This window comes from Salmo salar, chromosome 05, assembly GCF_965601325.2.
Source record: "Salmo salar chromosome 05, fSalSal1, whole genome shotgun sequence".
Classification (NCBI taxonomy): Eukaryota; Metazoa; Chordata; class Actinopteri; order Salmoniformes; family Salmonidae; genus Salmo; species Salmo salar.
The window spans coordinates 43,793,665-43,814,278 of NC_138295.1; the positions used below are offsets into that span (position 1 = coordinate 43,793,665).

At 44.6% G+C, this 20,614-nt stretch overlaps 1 protein-coding gene across 2 annotated transcripts in view; it reads right to left on the reverse strand.

The window, feature by feature from the left end:
• The window catches only part of LOC106604958 (AF4/FMR2 family member 2), a 179,281-nt gene that overhangs the window by 35,685 nt on the left and 122,982 nt on the right, over positions 1 to 20,614 (reverse strand). For both annotated transcript variants that reach the window (XM_014200135.3, XM_082975226.1), the window contains one exon: positions 17,800 to 17,837. In XM_014200135.3, coding sequence (XP_014055610.3) covers positions 17,800 to 17,837 — 38 coding nt within the window. The remainder of the gene's footprint in view (positions 1 to 17,799; positions 17,838 to 20,614) is intronic.

The window sequence follows — 20,614 nt, forward strand, 5'->3', positions numbered from 1 at the left end:
TTATTGCCTTACCTCCTCATGCCATTTGCACATACTGTATATAGACTTTCTTTTTTTCTATTGTGTTATTGACTGTACGCTTGTTTATTCCATGTGTAACTCTGTGTTGTTGTTTCTGTCGCACTGCTTTGCTTTATCTTGGCCAGGTCGCAGTTGTAAATGAGAACTTTTTCTCAACTAGCTTACCTGGTTAAATAAAGGTGAAATAAAAAATAATTTAAAAAAGTGAGATCGGCCACTGATGTTGCGTAATTAGTCCTTGACTCGCAGTCGGAGTTCCAATTCATCCCAAAGGTGTTCGATGGGCTTGAGGTCAGGGCTCTGTGCAGGTCAGTCAAGTTCTTCCACACTGATCTCGACAAACCATTTCTCTATTGACCTCTCTTTGTGCACGGGGGCATTGTCATCCTGAAACAGGAAAGGGCCTTCCCTAAATGGTTTCCACAAATTTGGAAGCACAGAATTGTCTAGAATGTCATTGTATGCTGTAGTATGAATATTTCTCTTCACTGGAACTAACGGGCCTAGCCCTAGCCCAAACTAAGGGGCCTAGCCAACCCGTGGAACTAAGGGACCTAGCCCAAACCATAAAAAACAGTCCTACACCATTATTCCTGATCCACCAAACTTTACAGTTGGTGCTATGTATTCAGGCATGTAGTGTTCTCCTGGCATCCGCCAAACCCGGACTGCCAGATGGTGAAGCGTGATTCATCCCTCCAGAGAACACCTTTCCACTGCTCCAGAGTCCAATGGCGGCGAGCTTTACACCACTCCAGCTGACACTTGGCATTGTGCATGATGATCTTAGGCTTGTGTGTGGGTGCTTGAAACTCCTGACGAACATTTCTTGTGCTGATGTTGCTTCCAGAGGCAGTTTGGAACTCGGTAGTGAGTGTTTCACCATTTTCCTCATGCAGCGCGACACCTCTCCTTCTCATAGAGTTGATAAGACTGTTGCTTGTGGCCTGTGGAATGTTGTCCCACTCCTCTTCAATGGCTGTGCGAAGTTGCTCGATATTGGCGGGACATGGAACACGCTGTTGTACACATCGATCCAGAGCATCCCAAACATGCTCAATGGGTGACTCATCTGTTAGTACGGAGGCCATGGAAGAACTGGTTCATTCTCAGCTTTCAGGAATTGTGTACAGATCCTTGAAACATGGGGCTGTGCATTATCATGCTGAAACATGAGGTGATGGCGATAGATGAATGGCATGACAATGGGCCCCAGGATCTCGTCACAGTATCTCTCTGCGTTCAAATTGCCAATGATAAAATGCAGTTGTGTTTGTTGTCCGTGGCTTATGCCTGCCAATACCATAACCCCACCGCCACCATGGGGCAGTCTGTTCACAACTCTGACATCAGCAAACCGCTTGCCCACACACGATGCCATACAGATAGATGGTCTACGGTTGTGAGGCCGGTTGGATATACTGACAAATTCTCTAAAACGAAGTTGAAGGCGGCTTATGTTAGAGAAATTAACATTACATTCTCTGGCAACATCTCTGGTGGACATTCCTGCAGTCAGCATGTCAACATCTGTGGCATTGTGTTGTGTGACAAAACTGAACATTAGAGTGTCTTTTATTGTCCCCAGCATAAGGTGCACCTGTGTAATGATCAGGCTGTTTAATCAGCTTCTTGATATGCCACAACTGTCAGGTGGATGTATTATCTTGGCAAGGGAGAAATGCTCTGTAACGTCTGTGTCCAACTCACACTCCCAAACACTTAGATCCCCGGAACGCAGCCCACTTTTCAGCTCACTCTCCAGATCCCAATCACCGGAATTCTAATCACCTGTTCACACACCTGCATGTCATCATCCCACACTATTTAGTTAAGTTCCTTGCACCCCGTCACTGTGAGGTATTGTTTGTTTTGAGACACACACTTTTTTGGAGTTGTTTTTTTCCATCCTTCTCTCCTCCTGTGTATGATAGTTTTTGCCTGCCTCACTCTCGATGCCTTTTTGCCTATTCCCTGCTTGTACTGTTGCCATTTTTGGACCTACCGTGTATGACCTTCTGCCTGCCCATGGACCCAGCTACCTGCCTCCTCCTATTGTCCCTTTCATTAAACACCTACTGCGCTCTGCGCATGAAACCAGCTCTCTGTCTCCCCCGTGTTCATTACATGCTCACTAAACAGGGACGTAAACAAATTTGCGCACAAAATTTGAGAGTAATACACTTTTGGTGCGTAAGGAACATTTCTGGGATCTTTTATTTCAGCTCATGAAACATGGGACCAACACTTGTACATGTTGCAATTATATTTTTGTTCAGTGTGGTTATGCTGTGGTCCTTGTGATGCGGAAGAAATGAAAGGAAAAGCATCTGCTTTAATTGATGGATAATCCTTGGCAAAAACAACAGTCTGTTCTTTGGGTTTGGAAGTGGACGTCACCACCTGTTCTTTTGGACCTCGCCAGTTCCATCTGATTGAGATGTAATTGGTATGATGCAATAATTTTATAGCAGCAAATGTATACTGGCTTATGCCACGTTAAACAAGCAAACCACCTAGAGAAAAGAAAAGAAATAAAATGTTTTGAAAATAATAGCTGTTTAACTTCTTTTCGTATTACTTTAAATCCTGTTTATAAAATGCTATAAATGTGGACAGAGCAATCTTTTGATGTTGAACTGCAGGTGGAGTACCCAAAGTCCTTCCCCTTTATCTCAGGAGGGATGTTCTCAGAGGTGGGCCAATGCTAACACACACACACAGTAGAAAAAGCGTTGGTGAACCTCTGAATAACAGTTTATCTCCAGCCCTAAGCCCAGCCACCCGGCGTGGTGGGATGGCTTCCTCTTCCTCCGTGTCTGGTGTCTTTCTCTCTCTCTCACACGCACACACAAGCAAGTAGCATGCACACACGCGTGCAAATATACACACACACTTGAAAAGCAGATGTTGTGTTTAAACCCTATGGAATGCATGGCCTATGGCTGCCTGCACATCATGGGGAGCATCCATTATAGGAAATCTGCTACTAATGTCATGTTCAACAAGAGAAGAGCCTCCTAGGGTCTTGTCATTGCCTACCCTTCAGTGGGCAGGAAAAACAGACTGTCAGCAGAGAGATCCCTTAGATGTTTCCAACAAACATATAAGGAGCTTATCCATCCACAACACCACAGTCTTCTCTATCTGAGAGTCTCCTAATTTTCAAGAGTAAAAGGTTATACCACCTTCAGTAAGATACCCTTATCAGATATTATACAGTAAACACTGCAGGGCCTTTGGATAAAAATTAGAAAAATATTCATTTCAGGGTGAAGTTGGCAGACAGATAGACAGATGAGGCTGGGAGCTAAAGCAACCTGCTGTGATGTAGCATGGCTATTAATGTGCTCCTGTAGATTAAAGTACAGCTATTAGGAACATGTCACCACAGCACCTTCCACCTACCACTCAGCCAATTACAATCAAATGCATCAGACAGCTGGGGGCTATTATGCTAACCACATAGAGTCATAATGGAACGGAAGGTGAAAGGAAGGGGTGAATCAGATTTCCATCAGCACAGCATCCAGGTATCTAGTTAGAGTAGTTACCTCAAGCAGTATACTAGTCTGGAAAACTTGACCCTAGGAAACAGTGACTAGGTTCTGAGGAACTACGTCGCTGCCTACGTCACTATATATCCTCTTGAATAAAATACAAAATATTAGCTAGCAAGATGGAGATCACAGAGGTTATTTTTAATGAGTGCATTTCGTAAGTGGCTAGTTTGCGTCAACTACCTTGACTAAAACCACTGCAAAGGTTTAGACTGCAAACTTTGGTTTTGAACAGCAATGTTCTGGCATGTCTGCCTCGTGATATGTTTGAAGAGTTCCCAGATAATTTTTTCTTCCTTATCGACGTAGGCAGTGAAGTAGTTCCTCTATGCCAAAAGAGTCCCTAATTGAAACCAGACCCTAGTCATTGTGTTGCCTAGGGTATAGACAAGCCCTATATCCTCTACTACAATTCTCAGTCCCAGCCCTAGCTCTAGCCGCGAGCCCTCAGTCCCAACCTCAGCCCTAGTCCCCAGCCCCCAGTCCCAGTCTCAGCCCTAGTTCTAGCCCCCAGCCCTAGCCTCAGTCCCAGCCTTAGTCCGAGACTCAGGCCTAGCTCTAGCCCCCAGCCCTAGCTCTAGCGCCCAGCCCTAGCCTCAGTCCTAGCCTTAGCCCTAGCCCTTGCCCTATGCTCACATGTCATTTATATTTTTTTTATCAGTGAATCACCAGAGGTAATTGGCTGTGCATAAGCACCTTGAGGTGCAAGAGCAGAGCGAACAGAGAGAGCAGAGCACGGGACATCTACATGATTTCATCATTATCCACAGCGCCCTCGGAAAATATTCAAACCCCTTGACTTTTTCCACATTTTGTTACGTTACAGCCTTATTCTAAAATTGATTAAATAAATAAAAATCCCTAGCATTCTACACACAATGCCACATAATGACAAAGTTTAAAAAAAAAAGTTTAGACATTTTTGCAAATTTATTACAAATAGAAAACACAAATACCTTATTTACATAAGTATTCAGACCCTTTGCTATGAGACTTGAAAATGAGCTCAGGTGCATCCTGTTTCCATTGATCATCCTTGAGATGTTTCTACAACTTGATTGGAGTCAACCTGTTGTAAATTCAATTGATTGGACAGGATTTGGAAAAGCACACATCTGTCTATATAAGGTCCCACAGTTGACAGTGCATGTCAGAGCAAAAACCAAGTCATGACGTCGAAGGAATTGTCCGTAGAGCTCCGAGACAGCATTGTGTCGAGGCACAGATCTGGGGAAGGGTACCAAAACATTTCTGCAGCATTGAAGATCCCCAAGAACACAGTGGCCTCCATCATTCTGAAGTGGAAGAAGTTTGGAACCACCAGAGCTGGCCGCCCAGCCAAACTGAGAAATCAGGGGAGAAGGGCTTTGGTCTGGGAGGTGACAAAGAACCCGATGGTCACTCTGACAGAGCTTTAGAGTTCCTCTGTGGAGATGTGAGAAGCTTCCAAAAGGAAAACCATCATCTCTGCTGTAGTCCACCAATCAGGCCTTTATGGTAGAGTGGCCAGATGGAAGCCAAACCTCAGTAAAAGGCACATGACAGCCCACTTGGAGTTTGCCAAAAGGCACCTAAAGGATCTCAGACCGTGAGAAACAAGATTCTCTGGTCTGATGAAATCAAGATTGAACTCTTTGGCCTGGAGGAAACCTTGCACCATCCCTACGGTGAAGCATGGTGGTGGCAGCATACATTTTTTTTTGTTATTCCTTACATTATTAGCCCCAAATTATTTTTGTGTAATTACATACAGCCGGAAATAACTTTTGGATCAGAGCAGCGGTAACTCACGAGCATTACGACAGGAATACGACTTTCGCGAATTGGATCCTTTGTTCGTACCCCCCAGGGCAATTGCATTTATTCCAGAGGCTGCTCCAAAACACTGCTGGCAGAGAAGAGGTATTCGGAGTGGACTTCAAGTCTGACTCAGGAGGCGTGCACACATCCACTGCTTCCGAGTATATTACTCGCTAATGTTCAGAATCTGGATAATAAAGTAGACAAGCTCAAGGCGAGGATCTCCTTCCAGAGAGACATCAGGGATTGTAACATACTCTGTTTCACAGAAACATGGCTCTCTTGGGATATACTCTCCCCGTCCATACAGCCAGCTGGGTTCTCAGTAATAGGAATAAAGAACTCTCTGGGAAGAAGAAAGGCGGGGGTGTATGTTTCATGATTACCTACTCATGGTCAGATTGTGATAACATACAGAAACTCAAGTCCTTTTGTTCACCCGACCTAGAAAACGTCACAATCAAATGCCGACCGTACTACCTCCCAAGAGAATTCTCTTCGGTTATAGTCACAGCGTGTATATTCCCCCTCAAGCAGATACATTTACATTTACATTTAAGTCATTTAGCAGACGCTCTTATCCAGAGCGACTTATAAATTGGTGCATTCACCTTATGATATCCAGTGGAACAACCACTTTACAATAGTGCATCTAAATCTTTTAAGGGGGGGGGGGGGTTAGAAGGATTACTTTATCCTATCCTAGGTATTCCTTAAAGAGGTGGGGTTTCAGGTGTCTCCGGAAGGTGGTGATTGACTCCGCTGTCCTGGCGTCGTGAGGGAGCTTGTTCCACCATTGGGGTGCCAGAGCAGCGAACAGTTTTGACTGGGCTGAGCGGGAACTGTGCTTCCTCAGAGGTAGGGGGGCCAGCAGGCCAGAGGTGGATGAACGCAGTGCCCTTGTTTGGGTGTAGGGCCTGATCAGAGCCTGAAGGTATGGAGGTGCCGTTCCCTTCACAGCTCCGTAGGCAATCACCATGGTCTTGTAGCGGATGCGAGCTTCAACTGGAAGCCAGTGGAGAGAGCGGAGGAGCGGGGTGACATGAGAGAACTTGGGAAGGTTGAACACCAGACGGGCTGCGGCGTTCTGGATGAGTTGTAGGGGTTTAATGGCACAGGCAGGGAGCCCAGCCAACAGCGAGTTGCAGTAATCTAGACGGGAGATGACAAGTGCCTGGATTAGGACCTGCGCCGCTTCCTGTGTGAGGCAGGGTCGTACTCTGCGAATGTTGTAGAGCATGAACCTACAGGATCGGGTCACCGCCTTGATGTTAGTGGAGAACGACAGGGTGTTGTCCAGGATCACGCCAAGGTTCTTAGCACTCTGGGAGGAGGACACAAGGGAGTTGTCAACCGTGATGGCGAGATCATGGAACGGGCAGTCCTTCCCCGGGAGGAAGAGCAGCTCCGTCTTGCCGAGGTTCAGCTTGAGCTGGTGATCCGTCATCCACACTGATATGTCTGACAGACATGCAGAGATGCGATTCGCCGCCTGGTTATCAGAAGGGGGAAAGGAGAAGATTAATTGTGTGTCGTCTGCATAGCAATGATAGGAGAGACCATGTTGAGGATATGACAGAGCCAAGTGACTTGGTGTATAGCGAGAATAGGAGAGGGCCTAGAACAGAGCCCTGGGGGACACCAGTGGTGAGAGCGCATGGTGCGGAGACAGATTCTCGCCACGCCACCTGGTAGGAGCGACCTGTCAGGTAGGACGCAATCCAAGCGTGGGCCGCGCCGGAGATGCCCAACTCGGAGAGGGTGGAGAGGAGGATCTGATGGCTCACAGTATCAAAGGCAGCAGATAGGTCTAGAAGGATGAGAGCAGAGGAGAGAGAGTTAGCTTTAGCAGTGTGGAGAGCCTCCGTGACACAGAGAAGAGCAGTCTCAGTTGAATGCCCAGTCTTGAAACCTGACTGATTAGGATCAAGAAGGTCATTCTGAGAGAGATAGCTTGAGAGCTGGCCAAGGACGGCACGTTCAAGAGTTTTGGAGAGAAAAGAAAGAAGGGATACTGGTCTGTAGTTGTTGACATCGGAGGGATCGAGTGTAGGTTTTTTCAGAAGGGGTGCAACTCTCACTCTCTTGAAGACGGAAGGGACGTAGCCAGCGGTCAAGGATGAGTTGATGAGCGAGGTGAGGTAGGGGAGAAGGTCTCCGGAAATGGTCTGGAGAAGAGAGGAGGGGATAGGGTCAAGTGGGCAGGTTGTTGGGCGGCCGGCCGTCACAAGACGCGAGATTTCATCTGGAGAGAGAGGGGAGAAAGAGGTCAAAGCACAGGGTAGGGCAGTGTGAGCAGGACCAGCGGTGTCGTTTGACTTAGCAAACGAGGATCGGATATCGTCAACCTTCTTTTCAAAATGGTTGACGAAGTCATCCGCAGAGAGGGAGGAGGGGGGGGGAGGGGGAGGAGGATTCAGGAGGGAGGAGAAGGTAGCAAAGAGCTTCCTAGGGTTAGAGGCAGATGCTTGGAATTTAGAGTGGTAGAAAGTGGCTTTAGCAGCAGAGACAGAAGAGGAGAATGTAGAGAGGAGGGAGTGAAAGGATGCCAGGTCCGCAGGGAGGCGAGTTTTCCTCCATTTCCGCTCGGCTGCCCGGAGCCCTGTTCTGTGAGCTCGTAGTGAGTCGTCGAGCCACGGAGCAGGAGGGGAGGACCGAGCCGGCCTGGAGGATAGGGGACAGAGAAAATCAAAGGATGCAGAAAGGGAGGAGAGGAGGGTTGAGGAGGCAGAATCAGGAGATAGGTTGGAGAAGGTTTGAGCAGAGGGAAGAGATGATAGGATGGAAGAGGAGAGAGTAGCGGGAGAGAGAGAGCGAAGGTTGGGACGGCGCAATACCATCCGAGTAGGGGCAGAGTGAGAAGTGTTGGATGAGAGCAAGAGGGAAAAGGATACAAGGTAGTGGTCGGAGATTTGGAGGGGAGTTGCAATGAGATTAGTGGAAGAACAGCATCTAGTAAAGATGAGGTCAAGCGTATTGCCTGCCTTGTGAGTAGGGGGGGGGGGGGGGGGGAAGGTGAGAGGGTGAGGTCAAAAGAGGAGAGGAGTGGAAAGAAGGAGGCAGAGAGGAATGAGTCAAAGGTAGACGTGGGGAGGTTAAAGTCACCCAGAACTGTGAGAGGTGAGCCATCCTCAGGAAAGGAACTTATCAAGGCGTCAAGCTCATTGATGAACTCTCCAAGGGAACCTGGAGGGCGATAAATGATAAGAATGTTAAGCTTGAAAGGGCTGGTAACTGTGACAGCATGGAATTCAAATGAGGAGATAGACAGATGGGTCAGGGGAGAAAGAGAGAATGTCCACTTGGGAGAGATGAGGATTCCAGTGCCACCACCCCGCTGGCTCGATGCTCTAGGGGTATGCGAGAACACGTGGGCAGACGAAGAGAGAGCAGTAGGAGTAGCAGTGTTATCTGTGGTGATCCATGTTTCCGTCAGCGCCAGGAAGTCTAGGGACTGGAGGGTAGCATAGGCTGAGATGAACTCAGCCTTGTTGGCTGCAGACCGGCAGTTCCAGAGGCTGCCGGAGACCTGGAACTCCACGTGGGTCGTGCGCGCTGGGACCACCAGGTTAGAATGGCAGCGGCCACGCGGTGTGAAGCGTTTGTATGGCCTGTGCAGAGGGGAAAGAACAGGGATAGACAGACACATAGTTGACAAGCTACAGAAGTGTTGTTTCTTGTATTATTGTCTCTTGTGTCTTTAGAGAACTGTTTCACTTTGATATCCTTTTTCTTCTGTCCTGATTTTCTCTTTCTTTTCTTCTGTTAACTAGATGTTCTTTGTTGTTCTTCGTTAGCTAGCTAGCTTCTTCCAAAAGAGTCCCTAGCAACTGCTTAGCAACTGGTAAACAATTCAGCTAGCTAAGATAACTACAATTTTATGAAAAATAGTTATTTTTCAAAAGCCTATCTTCTTTGTTTGTTGCTTGTTTTTTCTCCTCTTCAGTCTTGCAGTTTTCTTTTGCTTTTTTCCGATGTACTTCACTCTAAAAACCATGTAAATTTCAATATTTGTAGGAGCTCATTTTTCAGCTGCTGCTGCTCAAATTGGAGTTCTGGAACAAAGATAAGAAAGATAAAGATACCACGACAGCCCTCAAAGAACTACACTGGACTTTATGCAAACTGGAAACCACATATCCCTAGGCCACATTTATTGTAGCTGGGGATTTTAACAAAGCAAATTTGAGGAAAACACTACCGAAGTTCTACCAACAAATTGACTGTAGTACTCGCACTGGAAAAACATTGGATCACTGCTAATCAACTTTTCGAAATGCCCACAAGGCCCTCCCCCGCTCTCCCTTCGGCAAGTCTGATCATTCAGTCTGACTCCATTTTGCTCCTCCCTTCATATAGGCAGAAACTCAAATAGGAAGTACCCGTGCTAAGATCTATTCAACACTGGACTGACCAATCAGAATCCATGCTTCAAGATTGCTTTGATCACACGGACTGGGATATGTTCCGGGTAGCCTCTGAGAATAACATTGACAAATAAACAGATAAGGTGACTGAGTTCATCAGCAAGTGTATAGGAGATGTTGTACCCACTGTGACTATTAAAACCTACTCATACCAGAAACTGTGGATAGATAACAGCATTCGCGCAAAACTGAAAGTGCGAATCACCGCATTTAACCATGGCAAGGTGACTGGGAATTTAGCCGAATACAAACATGTACTTATTCCCTCCATAAGGCAATCAAACAGGCAAAACATCAGTAAAGAGACAAAGTGGAGTCGCAATTCAACAGCTCAGACACGAGACGTACGTGGCAGGGTCTACAGACAATCATGGACTACAAAGTGAAAACCAGTCATGTTGCGGACACTGTCGTCTTGCTTCCGGACAAGCTAAACACCTTCTCGCCCGCTTTGAGAATAACACAGTGCCACCGACGCAGCCCGCTACCAATGACTGTGGGCTCTCCTTCTCCATGGCCGACATGAGTAAGACATTTTAGCGTGTTAATCATGAAGTGCTTTGAGAGGCTAGTTAAGGATCATATCACCTCTACTTTACCTGATACCATAGACCCACTTCAATTTGCTGACCGCCCCAATAGATCCACAGACGATGCAATCGCCATTGCACTGCACATTGCCCTATCCCATCTGGACAAAAGGAATACCTATGTAAGAATGCTGTTCATTGACGATAGCTCAGCATTGAACACCATAGTACCCTCTAAGCTCATCATTAAGATTGGGGCCCTGGGTCTGAACCCCACCCTGTGCAACTGGGTCCTGGACTTCCTGATGGGCCGCCCCCCAGGTGGTGAAGGTAGGAAACAACATCTCCACTTCGCTGATCCACAAAAACAGGGGGCCCCTCCTGTACTCCCTGTTCACCCATGACTGCATGGCCACGCACGCCTCCAACTCAATCATCAAGTTTGCAGATGACACAACAGTAGTAGGCCTGATTACCAACAATACAGCCTACATAGAGGAGCTGAGGGCCCTGGGAGAGTGGTGCCAGGAAAATAACCTCACACTCAACGTCAACAAAACAAAGGAGCTGATTGTGGACTTCAGGAAACAGCAGAGGGAGCACGCCCCCATCCATATTGATGGGACCACAGTGGAGAAGGTGGAAAGCTTCAAGTTCCTCGACGTACACATCACTCACGATCTGAAATGGTTAGACAGTGTGGTGAAGAAGGCACAACAGTACCTCTTCAGTAGCCGATATCACACAGGAAGGACAAAAAGATCCTCAAGGACATCAACCACCCGGGCTATGGTCTGTTCACCCTGTTATCATCCAGAAGGCGAGGTCAGTGCAGGTGCATCAAAGCTGGGACCGAGAGACTGAAAAACAGATTCTATCTCAAGGCCATCAGACTGTTAAATAGCCATCACTAGCCGGCATCCACCCGGTTACGCAACCCTGCACCTTAGAGGCTGCTGCCCTATATATATATATATATAGACTTGGAATCACTGGCCACTTTAATAATGTTTAAATAATGTTTACAACCTGCTTAACTCATCACATATGCATATACTGAATTATATTCTACTCTATTTTTGTCAAAGCCACTCTGACATTGCTCAATCTTATATTTATATATTTCTTAATTCAATTATTTTACTTTAAGATGTGTGTGTATTGTTGTGAATTGCTAGATACTACTGCACTGTTGGAGCTAAGAACACAAGCATTTCGCTACCCAAGAAGACTTGATGCTCTAATTACTGCAAAAGGTGCATCAACAAAGTACTGAGTAAAGGGTGCAAATTTAATATTTCAGTTTTATATTTTCAATAAATTTGCCAAAATGTTTAAAACCTGTTTTTGCTTTGACATTATGGGGTATTGTATGTAGATTGATGAGGGAAAAAAACTAAATGTAATTAATTTTAGAATAAGGCTGTAACGTAACAAAATGTGGAAAAATTCAAGGGGTCTGAATACTTTCTGAAGGCACCTTATCTCAGCCCTAGACATTTATTCAATCAAAACCAATGTGTAAAAAATAATAATGCCACTGTAAAACGAAAACGCACTTTTTATTCAGATGAGTTTTCTTGGCTCCACCCAGTGAACGTTGTCATTAAAAACATTATTGAAACATGCATTTTCATTGCTCGATTATTCACACAGAGCAGGTTTCCTGAAATGTTTTATTCTGTCTCCTTGCCATTCATCTTAGAGTTAAATCTAAGGGGCAGCAGGTAGCCTAGTGGTTAGAGTGCTAGATCGAATCCCTGAGCTGACAAGGTAAAAATATGTCGTTCTGCCCCTGAACAAGGCAGTGTTCCTAGGCTGTCGTTGTAAATAAGAATTTCTTAACTGACTTGCCTAGTTAAATGTAAAAAAAATCTCAGCTTTTGTTTTACTTCCAATGGATGTCAAAATGTTTGTCTACTACATTTTCTTTGTACTACAAAAAAGCCACAAAAATGGCCATTTCTGGAGCCTTTTGATACGAAAAGGGTATTTGGTAATTTTATCAGTAACACAATGAACATTGTTAGGGATGACCGACTTCGATAATGACACAATACTGATATGATACATAGAGTCATATTGTGAGGTGGAGAAAGATGAGTAATGATAGCAGAGAAAACAGGGCCTTGCAGATAGATAGGAAAAAAAGCATATTTTTCTCTCACTGCTTTTCTGTGCTCCCTGCCTGAGGAGGCGGTGATGGATTTGCTGCTTGACTGGTCATACAGATTGGTGCCGGCGATGGCTGGGGCCCTGCCGCCCAGCTAGACTCAATACACACATTTTCTCACCTTCAGAACATTTACTTTCATGACCTCCGATTTGGGGCGAGGCAACTTCCAAAGATTCTAATAGGATCCATAAATAAACTGTCCCATCTCTAAGACGAATCCAAACATGACACAGAATGAAATTAACCAATCCATGAGATGTAATATGGACACTGCCACCTCAATTGTTTACTGTGTTGTCGATATTATGGTTGCCGCCGACAGCCAAATGGCTATTATCTAGGGTCATACAGATTTAGCTGCGGTTTGAGGCTATGACAGATTCATGGTATTTATACAAAAAATATATATAAACGCAACATGTAAACTGTTGGTCCCATGTTTCATGAGCTGAAAAAAAAGAGCCCAGAATGTTCTATATGCACAAAAAGCTTATTTCTCTCAATTGTTTTGCACAATTTGTTTACATCCCTGTTAATGAGCAATACTCCTTTGCCAATATAATCCATCCACTTGACAGGTGTGGCATATCAAGAAGCTGATTAAACAGCATGATCTTTGTACAGTTTTGTCATACAACACAATGCCATAGATGTCTCCAGTTTTGAGGGAGTGTGCTATTGGCATGCTGACTGCAGGAATGACCCCCAGAGCTGTTGCCAGAGAATTAAACGTTCATTTCTCTACCATAAGCCGCCTCCAACGTTTTTTTTAATAGAATTTGGCAGTACGTCCAACCGGCTTCACAACCGCAGACCACGTGTAACCATGCCAGCCCAGGACCTCCTCCACATCCGGCTTCTTCACCTGCGGGATTGTCTGAGACCAGCCACCCGGACAGCTGATGAAACTGAGGAGTATTTCTGTCTGTAATAAAGCCCTTTTGTGGGGAAAAACGAATTCTGTTTGGCTGGCCCTGGCTCCCCAGTGGGTGGGCCTGGCTTCCAAGTGGGTGGACCGAAGCCCTCCCAGGCCAACCCATGGCTGCGCCCCTGCTCAGTCATGTGAAATCGATTAATTAGGGTCTAATGAATTTATTTCAATTTGCTGATTTCCGTATATATGAACTGTAACTCAGTAAAATCGTTGAAATTGTTGCATGTGGCATTTATATTTTTGTTCATTATAGATGCTATCTGACACAGTCACAGAGAACAAACTGGATGTGTTGCTGACCTTCAGTCCCGTCGCTAATAACACAAAGCCCAGAACGTCCAGCATTAGAGGAACTGTTAAGAACGCTAAAGTATTGCAAGTGAAGTCAAGTAGAATCTGAACAACAGAAGAAATAAACACAAATAAACCTTGTGTCCTTAAGCAAAACAGGCCTCTAAATCAAACCGACAACTATTGAGTGTTGTGGGTATTTTTAAAATTCATTTTCTGGTGCCCACATTCATCAGAGGCTTGCTAGCACTAGTTGTGAATGTCTCTCATTGGTTACAGCACAGTGGGATCACAGTCAACATGGATATCTGGATGGAACCAGCCCTGATCCTATACTGGAATATCCTATTCCCAATCAGGGGAGGTGACTGGCTGATAGATTCCAAAGGCTATTACTTGTGTATATAAATAGTTTAAACCTAGAACTACAGGTCTGAAGCAAAGCACCTGAATACATCTATGTCCCCCCTTTCATTAGCTCTAGTTAGTAACAAAATAATTACAAACCACAGCCCTAATCCAAGTTCTAGTTATATATCGACTTGAGATAAATTAGGTGTACAGAACTATACTTGCACTATTAAAGGCGGTTCCACTCCCTAGTGTATTTACACTGTAAACAGGGTAGGGTTATGCATCACGCTGCAGGTTTGAATCGCTGCTAATTCTTCCTCACCAGATGTCAATAGCACTTCCAAAGCGAATCACGTTTACAGAGTACCGTCACATACGTCTAAATAAGGAAGAAGCAGCTTTTAACAATGCATGGTGATATGTCACATATGATGATGTAAATTTGCTGTGCTGGCTGCTTTCAATGACCCCCCAGGGCTCTGTACTATCCGGAGCCTGTGTCTAGTGTTTCCTGTCTCCTACACTCTGTACTACTGAGAGTAGTGACCTGACATCAGGGCCTGTATTCACTAAGTATCTCAGAGTAGGAATGTTGAGCTAGAATCAGGTCCCACCTGTCCATATAATCTTATTAATTGTGATCTAAATGTCAAAACTGATCCTATATCAACATTCCTACTCTGAGACATTTATTAATATGGGCCCAGGGGTCCCCAGGGATCACCACACCCATGTGTGGCCACGGCCATGCCAGCTGGTCCACCCTGAGAGTTGGCACAGCCACTATGGGTGACGGGCGGAAAGGAGCCCTCAGCCCAGGACTCATCTGTGGGCGAGATTTTAATGGGCACATTCCTCGGCTGGGGCACTGCCCCCCTGTGCCCCCTGGCAACGGGGCAAGGAAGCGTATGGCAGTGGAGCACAATGGAAGTCTTGTCAGATAGCACAGCAACAACAACAACAATAGTAGAAATAGTTTTCCCTAAAGCAGCATCTGCCAAAAGACTTTCCCCAAATATAGTCACAGTCATTCAGTGTGTTCAGAGTGAGAGATAAATATTTGAACTGCATGGCTATTAAAGTATGTATCTATTAAAAACACTCCACTTTGATGTCACACATTGAAAAGTCAAGATCTTTACATCTGTGCCAATATGGAGAAGAGAGGCTATGTTCACACACACACACTGAATCAAAGACGAGAGGGAGAACAGAGTATGAGTAAAGTTAGCATATTTTCCTCGCAGCATGTGACCTCTGCGTCAGAGCTGCACCAGAAATCAATGTTCATTAGCTAGTCACAAATCTCTAACCACCACCACCACTATAACCCCACTATCAATATATGTTGGCTGCGGAAAATATTGCCATGCTCACCTCTTTAAATAGCTTATACTTGTTCCCCTTGATGGGGGCCTGGATACTCTCATGAATGTTACTGTAGAATTTGAACTATGTTTTATGTATTTTTTTTATATACTTGTTATTGACCACAGCCCATTGGGTTCAGTTGAAGTTTAAGACTTGTTTAGTGGCTTTTCTTGGGGTTGCATGGAGGGAGGTAGTGTTGGGGTTTCAATACAGACCCGGTTAAGGGAAGGAGGCTGAGGTTTAGATTCCAACCTGGTTTAGGGTAGGGGGTAGGGTTTGGGTTAGGTAGTGGTCAATATGGTGGAGAGAGGAGTGTCTTGGTAGTGTATTGCTTATTCTATTGTTTTCTTCAGTGATGGGTTGTCTTTTGCTTAGTGAATGTATTTCTGTCCCAACAGGTCCAGGTGCTCGTTCATTGCTTTCAGACCAGAGATTTCGTGAAAGTAGGTGACATGGATGTATTTAGGGAGGCGGTAGGCTGCTCTTATTGCTGTGTTCTGGATTATTTGTAGCTTGTGTTTCTGTTGTGTTGATGTGGTTTTCCAGGCGAGGGAAGAGTACTCGAAGACAGGCCTGTTGTAGCTTTGGTACACTTTCAATACAGTTATTGGCGCTGCTTTGGTACTCTTCCCCCACAGGGCTTTCAGGGCATTCAGGTGGTTGATTATTCCCCCCCCCCCGCTGTTTCAATGGTTGCAATGCGAATTGTCCACTTCATGTCATGCTGGAAAGCGACCACCAGGAATGTAGCTGTCTTCTCAATCTTCAGATGTTGTCCATACGGTGTCAGTGTGAGTGGCAGTTCAGATTGTTTAACTGTTTATTTTACTAAAGAGGGCATATTGTGTTGTTGTTGGGTCTAGTTAGATATGCCAGGTTTTGGGCCATTTTTCAATTTTGTTTATACAGGTCTGGAGCTTCTTAGCTGCTTTTTGTGAGTGCATGGATGATGTCCAATAGCATAGGTCATCAACTGAATTGGGACACATTTCCAACTGTAGGGAAGGGTAATAAATATCAGAGATGTAGATTAAAAACAGGAGTGGACAGGACGGCAGCTTGTGGGATCCCGGGCCTCAGGTCTGAAGGGGGTGGAGAATAATGAAACAAACTTTATGTTTATTTTCCCGCTGTGTAAGGAAGCTCCGGATGATTGTATTGTTTTAACAAAAGGCCTTCTCTATGTCAAAAAGCACGGCAAGGAACATTTTACGAAAAAATTGTTATCTTAAAATGCTTTCTGAGAGTCATAACATTTTCTCAGTGGTTAATCTCCCTTTTCTAAAACCAATTTGATCAATGATTTGCTGTACCCTGAGAGCTGTTATAAGGTAGTAGGGGGCTGTACAGTGATTGGGGATTTTATGAACATGATGTAGTGGGGGTTTATAAGTGGTCATGGGGGGCTATTACATGGTACTAAGGGACTGTGTGCGGTAGGGGGAGCTGTGTGTGGTACTTGGGGATTGTGTGTTGTACTAGTAGGGGCCTGTGTGAGCTGGCTTGTGTGAGAGGGATGAGTGTGTATGAGTACACTGTGTGGTGTTCCAGGGAGGGGCATGGCCGGGGGAGTGCTCGCAGCATCTCCAGTCCCAGAGTCCCTTTTTGAGAAAGAGCTGCAGGCCATGTTTCACTCTGCCTTTCTTAATGAGCCCATTCACACAGCAGCCATAATACTCCCATGATTAGAGATGATAGAACACCCATACATCTACTGTGAAATGCATATTAATGCACTCATACTGGCACGCCCAGGAAAGGTGTCTACTCTACCTGCTCCGCTCTGCTCCACACAGGGGAGAAAAACTGCTTCAGGCCTGCGGTCATATAATATCTAAACCTCTAAAATAAATGCTGGCAGTATTTCAATTTAGTACATCGTCTGTGCTCCTTTTTTTATACAATTATTATTTATGAACAACAGCCACATATCCTTAGATCACATTCCATAGTTGTGTGTGTATACAGCAGGCAATTATACATTTCTATACTTAGCCCATGCCTGTTTCTCTCTCTCTCTGTTAAATTCTACAGTGTAGTAATTTCATTATGCTGAAAATACACATTTTCACGCACTCTAAATCATGTATTTTCACAATTACAACACACCAGAGAAAGATACATGTAATTAAACTATACGGAGCAATGATCTGAGACAATCACAGCTTGTTTGCAATGACAGAAGTGTGATATAAACAGTTACTGATTACAGATATGTGTGCAGAACTGATCACTTGCAACAGCTTATGCAAAGAACAGGATGTCATCCAATACAATATGCCTCACAGAGACGACTCAACACAAAGCCACCAGTTCAACAAGATCTGGCACTTACCTGAGAGGTGTACTTCTGGGCTTGGGCTTCTCTGCTGCCTGTGAACACAATAACACAACAGAGACATAGTCCTGTTAGTTTCTGTACAGTGCAGAACATGCAGTATGTGATGTACATGATACCCATCTCTCTATACCACTAAGACATCAGCACAAATAGCCATGAACTGGGGGAAGGATAAAAGGAGGGATGAATCACGGCCCTGGATGAAAGGATGCAGCTTCATGATGAATACAGATAGGCACTCAAACACGCACTTTCCTCTTCGTTTGTTTTGTCTGTTTATACCCCTTCCCTTTGAATGGAGGAATGTGAATGATTAAAAGAAGCAGTGAGGCGTCCACTGCTCGATCAATGCTGTCTGGAGGCAAAAACAACTGTGTGATTTAATAGGACTGGGGAGTTTTAGAGAACTACTTAGGCCTGTTACAGTGACCATATTACCGCCACACCGGCAGTCACGAGTCATGACCGCAGTCAAATTCCATGTGACCTTTTAGTCACGGTAACTGGTCTTCTCCAAGCTCGGATGCTGCTGATGGTCATTAGTAGCCTACAAAACTTGCTAACTGCCTGGTACTCAGCACTGTATTGTCCCTCTAATCACTCTGACATAAATGCAAATGTAGTCGAAAATCAAACCAAACACTTCATGAGAGCTCATGAGCTCATGTTGCGCAACATTTCTATAGGAATTGTGTGATTGTGTGAGAAAACAGAGGTTTGAATGCTTCTATTAAAAAGAGGATCCCATCAGCTTTCTACATGCTAGTCCTACGATATTTATTTCTCAACTTTCCTAATATTAAGCACATTGCTTCACTTTACAATAGCAGTGTAGCCAACCTGGCTGGCATGAAAATGAACCATAGGAAATGCGCCCTCTATTTGCTATTTAAGTATTATTTTCCCCCTGCCCCTGTTCTGAGACAGGTGCATGATAATGGTCCATTCTCATTCAAAACTAATATCACATATACAGTACCAGTCAAAAGTTTGGACACACCTACTCATTCAAGGGTTTTTCTTTATTTTTACTATTCTACATTGTAGAATAATGGTGAAGTCAGCAAAACTATGAAATAACACAAATGGGATCATATTTGTTAAAAAAAATCTAAAAATATTTTAGATTTGAGATTCTTCAAAGTAGCCACCCTTTGCCTTGATGACAGTTTTGCACACTCTTGGAATTCTCTCAACCAAATCTTCAAGTGCAGTCGCTTAAACCATCAGGTGCTATGATGAAACCGGCTCTCATGAGGACCGCCACAGGAAAGAAAGACCCAGAGTTACCTCTGCTGAAGAGAAAAAGTTACTTAGAATAACTGGACTTCAGATGGCAGTCCAAATAAATGCTTCACAGAGTTCAAGTATCAGACACATCTCAACATCAACTGTTCAGAGGAGACTGTGTGAATCAGGCCTTCATGGTCAAATTGCTGAAAAGAAAACACTACTAAAGGTTACCAATAAGAAAGGGAAGAGACTTGCTTGGGCCAAGAAATATGAGCAATAGACATTAAACTAGTGGAAATCTGTCCTTTGGTCTGATGAGTCCAAATTTGAGATTTTTAGTTCCAACCGCCATGTCTTTGTGAGACGCAGAGTAGGTGAACAGATGATCTCTGCATGTGTGGTTCCCACCGTGAAGCATGGAGGAGGAGGTGAGATGGTGTGGGAGTGCTTTGCTGGTGACACTATCAGTGATTTATTACATTTCAAGGCACACTTAACCAGCATGGCTAGCTGTCATTGTCGTGTGTGTCGGTGGCAGGGAAGTCAGGTGCAGGAGAAACCAACTTACCAACTTGGTGTAACTGGAGTAGTTTAATATATTAAAACAAACTCCAAAACCAATGTACATAAAATAAACATGGGTGAACATACCCGTCGCACACCTATACAAAATTACGAACACATAATCACAAACAATCTCCGACAAAGACATGAGGGGAAACAGAGGGTTAAATACACAGCATGAAATTAACGGGATTGGAACCAGGTGTGTAGGAAGACAAGACAAAACCAATGGAAAATGAAAAATGGATCAATGATGGCTAGAAGACCGGTGACGTCGACCGCCGAGCACCACCTGAACAAGGAGCAGCATCGACTTTGGCAGAAGTCGTGACACTACCACAGCATTCTGCAGTGATACGCCATCCCATCTTGTTTGCGCTTAGTGGGACAATCATTTGCTTTTCAACAGGACAATGACCCAACACAACTCCAGGCTGTGTAAGGGCTATTTGACCAAGAAGGAGAGTGATGGAGTGCTGCATCAGATTACCTGGCCTCCACAATCACCCGACCTCAACCCAATTGAGATGGTTTGGGATGAGTTGGACCGCAGAGTGAAGGAAAAGAAGCCAACAAGTGCTCAGCATATGTAAAAACTCCTTTCAGACTGTTGGAAAAGCATTCCAGGTGAAGCTGGTTGAGAGAATGCCAAGAGTGTGCAAAGCTGTGATCAAGGCAAAGGGTGTCTACTTTGAAGAATCTAAAATATAAAAAATATTTTGATTTATTTAACACTTTTTTGGTTACTACATGATTCCATATGTGTTATTTTATAGTTTATAGTATTTTACAATGTAGAAGATAGTAAAAAATAAAGAAAACCCTTGAATGAGTAGGTGTGTCCAAATTTTTGACTGGTACTGTATATTATTTTGTATATGTAAAGACAGGATTAAATCACGAATAGTCTGATGGGTGACAACATTAACCTATCACTTGTGAATGATATACAGTATGATCACTTGTGAATGATGCCCAGCTTGTTTGCAGTAAGGTAAGAAACAGTGGATGC